The sequence below is a fragment of the Dufourea novaeangliae genome, unplaced genomic scaffold (assembly GCF_001272555.1).
Source record: "Dufourea novaeangliae isolate 0120121106 unplaced genomic scaffold, ASM127255v1 scaffold14, whole genome shotgun sequence".
Taxonomy (NCBI): domain Eukaryota; kingdom Metazoa; phylum Arthropoda; class Insecta; order Hymenoptera; family Halictidae; genus Dufourea; species Dufourea novaeangliae.
Genome location: NW_015373890.1, coordinates 3,831,263 through 3,846,207, shown reverse-complemented (window position 1 = coordinate 3,846,207; position 14,945 = coordinate 3,831,263). Strand labels below are relative to the sequence as shown.

General features: G+C 37.0%; 1 protein-coding gene across 1 annotated transcript in view; it reads left to right on the top strand.

The window, feature by feature from the left end:
• The first annotated feature begins 243 nt into the window (after window positions 1-243).
• The window catches only part of LOC107186179, a 32,332-nt gene continuing 17,630 nt past the window's right edge, over window positions 244-14,945 (top strand). The window contains exons 1-5 of the mRNA XM_015574004.1: window positions 244-471; window positions 6,246-6,553; window positions 9,475-9,812; window positions 10,871-11,281; window positions 14,291-14,822. Of these exons, the coding sequence (XP_015429490.1) occupies window positions 413-471; window positions 6,246-6,553; window positions 9,475-9,812; window positions 10,871-11,281; window positions 14,291-14,822 (1,648 nt within the window). The 5' untranslated portion in view covers window positions 244-412. The remainder of the gene's footprint in view (window positions 472-6,245; window positions 6,554-9,474; window positions 9,813-10,870; window positions 11,282-14,290; window positions 14,823-14,945) is intronic.

The window sequence follows — 14,945 nt, the reverse complement described above, 5'->3', positions numbered from 1 at the left end:
GAGAGAGAGAACGGTAGGTGAGCCGAAAGGAGAGAGCGGGGACAGGAGAATGTTGGTTGCGAGTCGATAAACCACGGGGAAACGCGAGCACCCTTGCGCGCACGGCTTCAACATGGCGGTCGGTGAGTCCTATTCCCCTTTTTCCATCCACGTACGGAGATAGGGTAGAGGAGCTGGCCGGCCGCGCACGATTCCGTCGCGCTTCATTTTTCAATTTTTTGTTTTTACTGTACTCGGTGTACCGTCCAGCACCACGCGGAAAATGATCCCGCGGGATCATCGATGATCGTTGGATCATCAACCGCGGCGCGGATACGTGAACGCACCCCCCGAGTTACAAGACCGATTTACACGAGGAGTCACACAAGGAATATCTGTTCGGACTGTTTTCAGAGGAGGAGGAGGATTCGATATGCGGCTCAAGGAGGCTGTCGTCTCGGTACCGCTGCATCCTGGGGGACTGAACAACAAGTAAGTGCACATCTGAGACATTCCACTGCGACCCCATTCATCCCCAAGTCCCATGTATTTTCCTGTCCAAATCGATTCGCTTCGTCTCATTGCTTCCCATCATCCTTGAGCTTCTCTTTGATCTTTTAACGTCTTACCCGGTTAGATTCCCTAAGTGCGCGGCTCCACGAATCTCTTTCAGTTTCGTTAATGACGTGTCGGCTTCATTGATACCTTTCACGGTAGAATCGAAGGGTTGGCAATCGGTGACGTATTTCTAATATGGATCGCGTGTTTCGATTCGACACCGGGTGACGTGATTGGGAGGATTCGAGGGGTGTCACGGTGACTTTTGAGTCTGGTGTGTGGTGTTTAAATGGCGCTGCGCGGTTGGTTTTACGGGATAATTCGCGTGGTAACGAGTAGCGTCGCCGTTGGATGATTCCTGTTAATGGTGTGGAGTCTGTTTCTTTTAATTAACGGGAAGATTCCGCGAAAGGATTTTTTTAACGGAGCGACTTCGTTCATTTTCGTACGAATTTTTTTTCTCGCTTTTAATTATTTCGAAGACCTCGAGGGGTTATTCGTGGAAATAGATACGAAGTGTCCAATTAACGTGCACACGGTACTGCAGATTATACCTGTTGGAGTTCCGTATTTTTAACTTGAACTTTTGGTTAACTTGAACTGATTTTAATGACGTTTTTAATTAAGTGATGTTATAGTGTGACGAAATGTATCACCAGTTGCAATATATTCATTTTTTTGATTTTGATAATCGTTTATACAGGGTGGATTACGAAATGTGATCAGCTTAGATTATTCTACTGCTAGATATTTTGGCTAATATAACATGACTTAAACAGATTTTAAGATGATTGTACGAAATTTTTTATCAACCCTTTTTTACAGAGTTTTCAGGGAAATCTTCGATTTTTTTATAGATAAACGTATTATTTTTGTATGCTCACCTTTTAACGAATAGTGAGACGAATTCGACAAGCATCATAGCAAATACGTTTCTCTTTCTAAACCAAAGAAACATTAAGAAAATACAGTTTTCTTTAATTAAAACGATATTCAAAATGGTGTCCATCAGCTGCAATACACTCGCGTAAACGGTTAAGGAACTGCTTAGTTCTATTTATGACGTACAATAATCTTATAAATAGTTATCTTACAAAAACAGTTCTATTTATGACAGTAGACTAATCTAAGCAGATTAAGTTTCGCAGTCTATCCTGTATATGTATAGAATTCTGTGATCTTTGGGAACAGAAAAGTGTGAATTGTTTTGTATTATTATAAATTAAATAATTCGACGTTATGTTGGTATGGTTTTCTTAATAAAGTGCGTCAATTTGGTTACTTTGTGTCGATTTCTGAATTGCAACATGCTTAAATCTTTTTCATCAGATCATCCTTTTCCGACTATCAGAATATCATAAGCAATTTCTCCAGTTTCTGTATTTAATAACGTTCTTAGAGCAATCTTCTCTCCCGACATGATCAAAAGTACCGACACGGTAGCATTAGCAATTAGCTCACAATTTAAAACGCGTAGTTTCATTGAGATCTAGCGATCAGTTTGCTTTAGATGTCTACTTCATCTAGTATAAATTGTAGAATATTTATTCCAAACCTTATTATATTAGCAATGCCAAGGCATTTAACTGAGAAGGAAAACCAGAAGGTTAGTGTTGACTCTAAACGGTCCCCACTTTTTCATTAACAGTTTATCGTTCATTTCTTATCGTTCCTTACCCATGCATTTCTAAATAACATGCGTGCTTCTTATGATGTTGCCCAAACAAATCAATCCAAAAAGCCAGATTATACTCTATCAATGTCCACGAATTGTAAATACAACTTGTCCCCGTGTCGAACGCATCGAACAGACGGACACACGCGCGCACACACATCGCAACAAGTGACTGTCGCATGTACACCCTCACCTGCCGAAAGATACGAATTTATTGAACGAACAACATCATTGTTACAGATAGATATTGTCGTTAGAGACACTAAGATTTTATTTGTTCACTGGATATATATTATATTCGGTTTTTTGTGATTAAAAATGACTACGACCCCTCTTTAGAGTACGATATGTTGTGATGAATGTGGTGTTTACACTCATTAGATATGAATCGCTTCGTAATAGATTTACTTTCTTTTCGAGTCGTTTAACCGTCGAATGGCGGATCGTCTGACGGACGAAGCATGACAATTTATATGAATTTTATTTTCAAATTCAGTTTATTCAATTGAACTTTGCTTCTTAGCTAGATTGTTATCTTTGTTCGAATATGTATTCTTCCTTTCAGAAGTATTGCTGAAGAATTTTTTAAGTGAATTGAATGAAACGAAAATATAGTAATATAAAGTAAATGTATTAGAGTAACAGAGCGTAAGTGAATAACGTTCCTCTTTGTCATTGCAAATTTTGCAGAAATTGTTCGATTAAGTCATGGATAACTTCCGTCATGGGCACTTCAAAATTAAATGATAATTGAGTAAACTCTGAAAATTTATATAGATTTTTATGAAATAATTAATAAAATCTGAAACTAAACAGAATTAAATTTATCTTATGGAGAGATTCTACCAGTTTCTAAATAATATGGAAATTTCATAACAAATCGTAAAACTTTAATGCGTTGAGTTTTAAATAGTCGTATGAATATAATAAATGTATAAAATCCGCAATCCTATGTAGTAATGAAGATGATATAAATTAATATTAATTGTAAAAAGTCTTAGGCAGTCATAAATGTAAAAAACGGATAGGTAATGGAAATTATTTATGACTCAACCTAATTATAATATTTGTTTTACGTATAATCTGCAATTATTATAAATGTTTCACTTGCATACAGTTGTAGTTTACATATTATACTATTTTATATGATTAAGAGTATAAATGCATAGGTCAAAATGGACACTGTATTCGCCGAACGAAGGTTAAAAATGGTAATCAGTATGCACTACGGTAATGCGAATTTTGTTCGAGATCGAAACCCTCGATGCCTTGAAAACACGTTCGATCCACACACGTCATCGAAATCCCCGACAATCCCCATCGATGAAACTGCACACTCTTTTCACTATCAATTCTGGTGATCGAATTCGACTTACTCGCGAGCTTGGACATTTTTCATGCGTTGCTTAATGTTTCATTTTTTGACGATCGATATTTGAACGACGCCTGCTGTTTGATCTCGTAGAAACAGACTTCGTTCTTTGCACTGACACTGTACAGTTAGATATATATGTGTGTGTCTCTACGAAGACGAGCACAGATTGATATGCTGCGATTAAAGAGCTGCCAGATCGGTCTTTCTGCAATAGAACTTCGTGTGATCAATTAGAAATTGCTAGTATTTAACTTCAAACTATAGATTAATCTCATTTCCACTGTATAAGAATCTACAAAAATCAATAAAACGAAAACTGTAATATGATTTCATGTCTTTTGGACTGTATTGTTAATCAAACCAAATTCTTTATGGTGAAAGTGAGACTCTATTGCATCAGCATCTTTGTAGATTCGTGTGTAAATTTGCACAATCATTTACAATTCAGTTTTTTAAGTAAACCAATTCTACTAAGTATAAAATTAGTATAGTCTGTGCAAGATGATTTGTTTAATTGAAATGCACAGTGTGTAATGTCACTACCCCTTAACTCTCTGTCCCACAAACTATTGACAGTATGAAATTCATATTACAGTTTAAAAAAATTTTCTATTAAGAAATATGAGAAAAAGCTGCATTCTTAGGGTTCAATAATGCATCTTGTAATATTGACGTTTCAATATTCCTCTTTGTGAAGAGATTCAAAAGGAGTACTCGATGGGCTTCTGCCCTCAACTAAAACCGAAACATGAGAACTGCAGCGAAAGAGATCGATATTTCACGTTAATGTGACAGTAATGTAGATGTATTCCTTTATTAAAAATATCTGAAGAACTTTCGTAACGGGATATCTCGTACAATTGTAGACAATACTCGATCTTTTCACAAGGAACGGAAAGACTCGGACGTCGGTCATGAATATTTCATTATAATAATCAAACATTTCTCCAATATACTCTTCCTCATTAAGATGACGAGATTAAATATCACATGTATTATTCAGTTATAAAGAGAAAACGAAAAGTTACTGGGAAATCTTCTCGTATTTCAAATTAACTCAACCGCTCGTATTTCTGGTAAAAGTAGATTATTATTTACCTTAAAGTCATGAATATTAATTATTCATTATAATTATTTAATATAATTACTCATTACTTAAATTTGCTACAGGTTAATTTAATATTGCTGCCCAGACATTTATTTATAATGATAAACTGTATTACATATTGATATGATACAAAAACATCTATAAGGTTGTTTAACATTATAGTCACTGCATTCGTTAATCGAACTCATAGAAAGAAAATAATTAGTTCTACTAACCATAAATTCATAAATAAATCGTATGTATAAAACACTGCCCTTTTTGTAGATAAGAAACTAATAATTTTTCATATCTTTATCCTCAATTGTCAGGTGTCAACTGTTATCGTGCCATGTATTATACAATACTCCACACTGCCTCAAATTAATATTTTTAATCGCAGAATATCAATATCTTGGTACATCACATAAACAGTCCCCCGTCAAACGATCATCGCCTAGCGAGCCCAGAACTCGAGGAAGTACCCGCATAAATTCCTCTCGTGAAAGAAAAAAAAAATCCGAAAGATCAATGTTTCGCCCGGCTTGACCGAATTAGTTCCCTCGTGATCACAAATTTAAAACCGGCCGAAACTGAAAAGGGTTCCCCTCGCGAGGCGTCGCGGAGGGTCTTAAAACAGCTGCTCGACCACGAAAAATTATATTTCGTCTGAAAAGATCATTCAAAACCAGTGAGATCATTAAAGACATTTTTTAAATTATTTTCTTTATAAAATCGGAATATTTAAAACAAAAGCTGAATTATTTAAGTAAAAAAGAACAAAGATCCAGAAATTGTACTATACGTATTTTATCTATAACTGTCGTTTCAGTTTTACATTAAATTATGGTTTCAATATACATTCATTGCTATACGTAAGATTTTTAATTATTGTACTGGTGTAGTAAACTAATCAGATTTATCGGAAGAATTATCAGTATTGTTGTTAATTGAGGTAAAACAATTATTTTGTATATTTACATTCTTGAGCAAAGCTAACACTTCTAGAAATTGTCCTTTTCTTCATTTCTTAAGCAGATAACCTCCAATAACCAAGTATCAGGCGATATTAGTCTGCAGACTGCCCGCGAAATTTAAAATGCAATTATTATAAATTGTTGCAAAAAATGGCACACAATTTTCAAAAAAAAAAAAAAAAAAAACAAAGAACTGCATCCGAACTACAAAATAACGGTAAAGGTTCGGCCAATCCATACCAATTCATATTGTTTGACTCAAAACACAGAAACTCATGCAATCATGAATTTGCTATCTTCGAGTACGTCTACTCTGAAACGTCATGAAATTCTTTTAATCTGTCTATTGAAAAACTAAAGTATGCACCGTTCCAAAAATTATACGGTTTTTCGCGGTCAGACGGCTGTATTAAAACACTCTGTGCGTCGTTTTGTGTGGGTGAGGCCGAGGCGGCTCTCGTGGCCACCTCTCGCAGACGTGTCTTACGTAGGTGTGCTGCCTATATTTGCATCGTCATAGATCGTGTACGAGCCGCCGCGACTAACGGAACGTTGTATCGATCCGCACTTGGACTCATTTCTCTGTCTCGCTCGCAGTCAGCTACATAGGAGCGAGCCGAGCCAGCCGGGCACCGAGGAACTCGAGAATCGCAACGAAAACAACACCTCGACGACCACCGTCGTCGTCCCGGTGGCCAGAAGCCCGACGTCGTCCGATTTCAGCGGCGAGGACACCGAGGATTTCCGTGTCGCCGAGGACACGACCACGTGGTCTTCCCTTGCGATCACCCGGGACAACGCGCCGATCGATAGCACGAACAACGACGCCGGGAACTTGAACAACAACTTATCGGTGCCGAGGATCCGCAGAAACAGCTCGGTCGAGAGCTTGGCCGATTACGAAGGTAATGTCCAATTACAATTGGTTTCTTCTTCGAATGTTGGATGGAGGAATTGTAATCTAATAATCTGGCGGAAGACGGAGCTGGGTCGTGTCTGATCCATGGTTAGATGATGTACCTTGATTGTAAGGTATTATGGTACTATGGTGCTAAGGTACTAAAGTACTAGGGTACTGAGGCACTAAGATACTACGGTATTTAAGTGCTAAGGTACTATGGTACCAAAACACTAGGGTACTAAAGTACTAGGGTACTGACACACTAAGATACTACGGTATTTGGTACCGTGTGCTAAGGTACTATGGTACCAAAACACTAGGGTACTAAGGTACTAAGGTACTGAGGTGCTAAGATATTAAAGCACTAGGGTACTAAGGTGCTAAGGTACTGAGGTACTGAGGTGCTAAAGTACTGAGATGCTAAGATATTAAAGCACTAGGGTACTAAGGTGCTAAGGTACTGAGGTACTGAGGTGCTAAAGTACTGACGTGCTGAGATACTAAGGCACTAGGTGCTAAGGAACTGATTTAAAATGCTAAGGTTTAAGATCAAATGACAAACGTCTGCAATTGGTAATTTGGTATACGAAGTGTGACAATAAAGTTTCTGGAATAATTCACTTAAAATTTTATTTGGAAACTAAATAAATGAGGTTCCCGCCTTGAAAGTAGTCCCCTTGAGACCGTACACGCGCATTCCATCGTCGGATCCATTGATCGTAACAATTCTGGTATACACTCACTTTCCGGTATCTATTTTAATACCGGCGTTACATTGTTTGGAATTTCGGAAACTTCTTGAAAATGTGTTCCTTTTATAACTTCTTTTACTCGAGGAGATAACTCAAGCGAATACGAAGGATGTTCCAACATTACGATCGATTTTGAATTTACAAACTCCTTCACTGGAATGGCTGAATGTGCGGAAGCATTGTCAGCGTTCCATTTTTCACGTAACACGGACACTCGAACGTGTCTTCGCGCGAACCGAATTGCACGCTGACTAAAGCGATTGACACTGTTTCCCTTTCGCATGAAATTAGAGAGGGGATCAGGCTTCATAGAGGGGGGACGTAACTGTTCACATTGTTGTCACTTTGATGGAAGCAAAGTTATTTTCAAAAGTTTATTGTCACAATGGCGTGTCAACACGTTAGATCATCCCACAAGTTATGCAGTTTTTCTAAAAGTTGAATCTAAAACCGTATAATCTATTGGGTTGAACGGATAGTTTTTTCGTTTGTTTGTTGTCAAATACGATGGAGTATTTCAGCAGTGTATATTCAATAATATCCGATAACTTACAGCAATTGTCATTTTAATCTTTTCTGTCAATTGCCTTTTGCTGTCCAAAATGTAATGCATTATGTATACTGAAATCACCAGTCAAAAATCTCTGAAATCACATTAAAAATGTTCACCTTCTTAATATATATATGTATCATAAATGTTCTTTATTGTTAAAATGCAAAAGCTTTCCATTCAATCAAAGTGATCACTACTTATCTGCTTGGTGTACATAATGTCTTATTGTTAGACAGATACATTTAGACAATATTGCGCTAAAATTCACAAGTGCAGATCAAATAGTTCAATTATTAAAAATATTAAAATAAAAGTGACGAATATGTGTTCATCAAAGAGATTGGCACAATTACATCAGCGAGAAATATATATTCCAAATGTATGGATTATTAGAGTGAATCAGTGTTCAAGAAGGTTCACAAAATTTCTGGCAAGCCTTAAAGATGTAATTCGTATCGGAGGACCTTTGGAACTACATAAAGATACTCTACGGGTTATTTTTTATGGATTATGACGAAGTTGTTTATTCTCAGTAACATACGTATCAGAAAAACCGCATTACTCATTGGATGACCAATAATATAAACCAATATTGACACAGCTCCGCCATCAGACAGTTAAATATACACGATAATCGAAACATTCCCTGTAGAAAAAACAATCCTTTCTTGATATCAAAAGACACTTTAATGTGGTCAATATATTAAATTCTTTGTTGAATTTTCCAATACACTTTCTCCGAGCATGTAATATTATTGCATGTTTCCTTATAAATATATAGATTATTTCGACGATTAGAGTACACGTTTTTGTTTATATATTGTTAGTAACAATGCGAGGTAGAATTCGTCCTCGGACCTTGAGGATCAATCAGGACGGAATGTTTAAATACAAGGAAAACTGATGTTACGTTTATACAAAAAGGTTTAATAATTTGGGACACATTATCTGATAAAGTAAGGGAAAAATAATAATTTAGAACACTCAGCTGACATCAGCCATTCCTCGATCCATCATCATAATTGATTCATTACACTAGTGTCTTCTCTTCATGACTGTAAAAAATACTCACAAAAAACTATGACAATTGTAATAATAAGACATTCAGATTATAGAAGTACCGGAAATAATGAGTTACGGAATATCTCTGAAATTAATTCAATTTGAGTTTGGATGTTGTGATTGCAAACAAAATGAAAATTTAAATCAATTCAATTTAACGAAATATCTACTAATGAAGGGCAATTTTATGCAGTATCGATGAAGCAAACAATCGTATTAAATTCTCGGAACAATTAGCTATAGTATGATTCTACACTGTTTAATTTATTCTAAATTTGATTAAAAATGCAACTGTATGCGCCCAACACTATCCACACGGTCTGGGTTAGGTCAATCATTGCAACGAAACGATGAGTAACAAGAGGTTCTGGATGGAGGCGCGTTAGATAGGCTACGAGGAAATCCGACCACGTATTTTAATCAAACGATTTCAATCATCAAATCCCATCACGAGCATGAGTTGTCTGAAGCAGCTGGTGATGAGTCAGTCGGCCGCGTGGTCACGATGCCCGATTATTCAGTATTCCGGCAATGTGCAACCAGCATGAAATTCCGCAGGGCGTAACTCCTCTCACGAAGACTCGTCCCACGAGTTGACACCGTCCGAGTGGTCCGACTGGTCCGAGGAGGGAAATCTGCCCGCAGGTTGTCGCGGTATCGTCAACCCTAACTATCCAGGCTTTCAACACCTGGCGCCTTCTCTTCTGTCGGACACAGATCTGACGGAGGACGAGCACGAGAGCTGCCCGGATTACACGAGATTCAACGAGATCGACGCCAGGCCGGTCGAGAACGACAACGAGTACAACAATAACATCGAGGACAGTATCAATCATCTCTGCGGGCAGAAGAACCAGAGAAAGATCTTCTACGAGAAGCCTAAATTCAACATACAGGTAAACGTCAGATTTGTTCTTTCAGATTTTTTCTTTGGAAAGCGTTCCAGTGCCATTTTGTCATTCGCTGTCATTTGGCACTATTTTTAATTTCTCTCAGAGTTATGTATACTATCTGACATTGTGAAGTCATTATAAGAAATTAGGGGTGGGTTAGAACCTAATTTTTAAATTTAAAAATTTAAGATTTAAAATTAAAAATTAAAGATGTCAAAACTGTCGAAACTTTCGAAATTGGAAATGTTGATATTTTGTAAGGGGAATTTTTTGTTTTAAGAACTGAAGTCCTATCAAAATTGTTTGCATGAATCTTTACTGACCATAGTTAAACAAAATACAAAGAAAAACATAAAAATATGTTCACTTATCTTTTTTTAGCCATAACACTCAATAGTTTAGCAGTTCCTACGTTTTACGACCACTACATAGTTTCCTAATTTTATATTTACATATAGCCATATGGCAACAGTGAGAATAAAAGGGTTAATAATATCGGAATATAAAATGAAAGTTTAGAATTCAGAGACAATATTTTATATACTGTTAGTACATACTTTGTTACTAACATAAATATATTATGCATCATTCAAGTGGAGCTATCTTACAAAAAGCTGAAACACAATGATTATACCTAACATACAACTCGAAATTCCGAAGGAGATTGCCAACTAATAATCGTAGAGCGATTAGACGTACTTTGAATTTAACTTCAGCCGTGCCTTTGTCTCGGATGAGTCAAAGTAGACTTCCCAAAATACTTCCCACTAAAAGAATACTTAATCGCGTCCTAATTCCTGCCGTTCTCGATTAAATCCCCATGTTCACTACCTATGATTCGAATTTTTTAAAATAAATATTTCTTATTAGTACAAGTCCCGCTCAAGCTTTCCCTCGAACTTCAAGATCCAATCTACTAAAAACAACGTTCCGTGTGCACCAATAGACGCCATCATCAGTTCAATCGATCCTAAATACAAAGAAACGAACGATGATGGTATCGAACTAACAGTCGACTGTAGACGGAAAGGTTTTAATTAATAGCATCGTCTTTGTAATAGAAGCTTCGTTTCAAAAGGGCAACAAGGGCAATAATTAATCGAAACAGAGGCTTTGCTTTTACAACGTTTCAATTAACCAGCCGCAAAGGCCGCCACCGGAAGCTATGTAATCATCAGTCTTTCTTTCTGAGAACGGAGGAGAAGATTCTCTCGCCGGAATCGGAGATCGTGAACGGCGTCGTCGAGGCGGAGACGCATCTGACGGTCCTGGAACCGGAAGAGGGGCTTGCCGACACCGTGGTAGCCGCTAGTACGCCGGAACTCACGGAGGCGGTGCTCGAGGTGAAACAGGAACGAGAGATACCGGTCGAGGTCGAGATCGTCGAGCTGACGACCAGCGTGAAGGAGACTCCACAGTTTCCGGAAATCGAGGAGATACCGGACTCTGGGAAGACCAGCGAGGTCGGTGAGGTGGGTCTTGAAATTCTTTACATAAAAAATATTCTATAAATTCTACTCTGCCCTCATTAGTTAAAATGTGCTGTCTAACGAATTATCGTATTTTAAGATTTTTCGAAATATTTGGGGCCTCATATACTTCTCACTTTTTAGTTAACGCTAGAATGACCTGTGTGCTCTTTAGGACTCCAGACACAAACTAATTTATTTATCCTAACTGATTTTCAAATGATTTTACTAGTTTATATTGTTCTATGTAACATCTACTATCTTAGATAGTACTATTGTAAGTTATGACTTATGTTTATACCTCAATTATTTATGGTCTAGATACGTTTAAAAAGTGAGAGACATATGATTCGAACCGTTTTCTATATTAAACTTTTCTATGATGAAAAAGAAAAACGACATGAAGTAAATTATAAAGCGTCACTTTTCTCAGATGTCTGAATATGTCGGTTGAGACAATTGAGCTATGGAGGGCAGTATTGTACGAAAGGTGTTTCTAAAGTTCTAGGAGTTGTGTTATAAATTGTTTATTTTATTAATTTTCGCCCATGTTAGATTGTAATTTTTCAATGTAATTTCCGTTTAACTATATGCACTTGTCCCAGTGCGAAACTAGTCTTCCTTTCATGAATTTGAACTGCATTAATGCAAAAAATAGAATATTTCAATGATGCATTTGGGTTATGGTATTCTTAGTAAAGTATTTCAAATTTTGTAAATAATTTAATTTACACGTATTCGTTCCACGTATGTTTTCTTACGCAATTGAGAACATATATGTAAATGGAGTCTGCCCGTATAACAAACCATAAGAAACAGATACGTAAAACAAGGAAACGTATATGTTGTAAAAATAATTATTTCACGTTAATTACGTCAGTAATGATTAATGTAGTAAACACGATCAAATAAGAAGTTTTGACTCACTGATGTAAAATAATTTCAAAAAATACAATGGAAAATATGTTCTCTCACCGCGTAAAACGTAGACAGCTTGAAATAGGATTAAACTAACGTAACAGTTGTTCTAGAAAATGGCGACATCAGTAAGTTGTTGCATTTTTATTGGGTTGAATCAATAACTTTACTAACAGTGTGAAATTACGACTAAAAAACAAAAGAAGTTTTTTTTGAAGTCTTACATCTTAAAAATCTCCAACAGATTTGGCAATAAATCCTAAAGTAAAAGTGCTACCCCATATTTAGACCACGTCCTCTTTTAATTTCAGAAACGGCAATGGAAGTTATTTCATGACTCAACCCAATATACAAGCAATTGATGATGGATTTAACAAGAAACGATAAATACATTGTAAAGCCTATTTTAATCTGGTGCACGTATTATCTAGTGAATTCAATTACATTGCGTGCCACGGAAACATCCTCCGGATCTCATAATACAAGGAATTTTAAGTGTTTAATTACCGGTATTTTTCACGTCGATTTAAAGAAAACGTTCGCGATGTAAATGGCCTTTTGTTGCGGCCAACGAGAACGAGTAATCAAGATTAACGACCGTATTCACTTGATATCGCCCCGTGCCACAGTTTCGAGCTGTACGCGAAACTATTTAACAACTCCACACGCTGGACACACACACACACGCGGTACCGGACCCACATTAATGTATTCAGCAGCGTTCACGCTACCGTTTCACCGTTTTAAAAACAGCGTTAACACTCGGCTGTTTCACGTCGCGCGGTTATACAGCACCGCTAATCAGAAATTTCCTGAACTTTTAAGCATGGTCTTACTTCCACTTAGTAATTGAATGCCAGATGGTAGTACACTACGACCTCCGCTGTATGAATAATGTCGACGTTCCAAGTACACCAATATGGCGACAGTATGAATGGTGAGCTGTTCTCTAACGAAATATCTAGTAAGAAGAAATTCAAGAATAATACGATTTATTGTAGATACAGACATCGATAGCACGTTGATCAATTTTAATAGTAGGTACGTTTTTTAAATTTAAAGTGATATTTATTTTTTGGTAATAGTTATTGCGATGTTGAAGTCCATATCTGTGATGGTTTCTAAGTGGAATTAAGATGCTTCATGAACACTTATAAAATGCTTACTGTACGATTATAGTATCTATGTTCATTTTATGCTTAAAGAAATTAATTACTAGACAGTGTACATTGTATACGTGTAGATATGTACTAAAGAGTAATTAATTATTTTGATTACTATTAGAAAGATAAAATTTATATAGAAAGAGGAAATTATGATTTTAGAATAGCAGCTTCTCAAAAAGCTTGCTTCACTTTAATTACGATTTAATTACTTACTATAAAAATTGTTTATAATTTTATGTATAAAATAGATTTTGATATACACTACTGGAAATACTAATTGCATCACTCGAATATTAAACACGTTATCACTTGTAGCTTTTTTATTATTAGTAGATACTAGGAAAATTAATTGGAACAGAAATTTATTGCAAACATGTGTAAATCACTATCTTGTCCAAAATAAGTTGAATCATTTTATTAATCCCATTGCTATGAAAATTGGTTTTATCTTCATTATTTTTTAACATCGACTTAAATCTTTAATATCTGTTTAATATACATACATTCTGGTAGAAAATTAAAAGCTGTATAAAACCCAGTATATTAAGATTTAATCTGATGTCAAGAAATACTACAAATTTTCACAAATCAACGAAGTGGTAACATTTATGTTCCACTACTGTATGCATCAACACAACGAACAATGAACCACAATTGTAACACGTGTTCGACAAAATGAAATCACTGAATCTATCTTAAGATTATCCTCCTTTATCCTCACAGCTTTTCTGAGCACGTATATATGTACGTACATATGTACCAAGTTTCATTAACAACTGTACACATTGTTTAAAATTTCTGGAGCCCAGCCAGACCAACTATAACATTACCGACAAAAATTCGTCTTGGGTGTCTTAGTGTTAGTGTTCGTCAAGCAAAAAGTACTCAAAGAACTGACGGCGATTGTTCTTATTTTTTTTCATTCCAGACGGACGATATCGTGGTGGAGCACATCGACCTAATACGCGAGGCAAAGGAGTTGCCTCACCAGGCCCGATCCAAAATAGGCAACCGTCAGACCGTCACGTCTACCGGCTCGGCCGACGACGACTCGGAAAGCAACACCGACACCGACAGTTACCCGGAGGAACAGCCGACCTACACGAAGCTCGAGGAGATCGATCTTTTATCGAGCATCGGTCGTGACATCGGGGTAGATCTCGAGAAGTACGTGCAACCGGTGCCGGACGTAGTCGCGATGGAGGCCCTAGATCCGATCCACATGGCCGCCCGAGCCTCTTCCGCCATGAACATGATGAAAGACGGGATCGAGGACACCAACAAGCTGCTCGATCGTGATCTACCAGAAGCGTCGAGCGCAGACACCAGAAAGAAAGAGAAGATGGCTAGGAATCAGGCGAAGAGAAGGCAACAACAACAGCAGCAACAGCAGCAATTGAGAGCGTCGAACGCGCAGAGGCGGCCTGATAAGAGGAGGGCCGATGTGGATATTGGACCAGGTACGATTTTTAGAGGTGTGTTATTGTGGAACCTTGATTATATGAGACGTTGAAAGTATTAATGGGGTAAATAAATTGTTTTTTATGCATTTTAGTTAACGTCGTAGGATCCCTAACTTCATT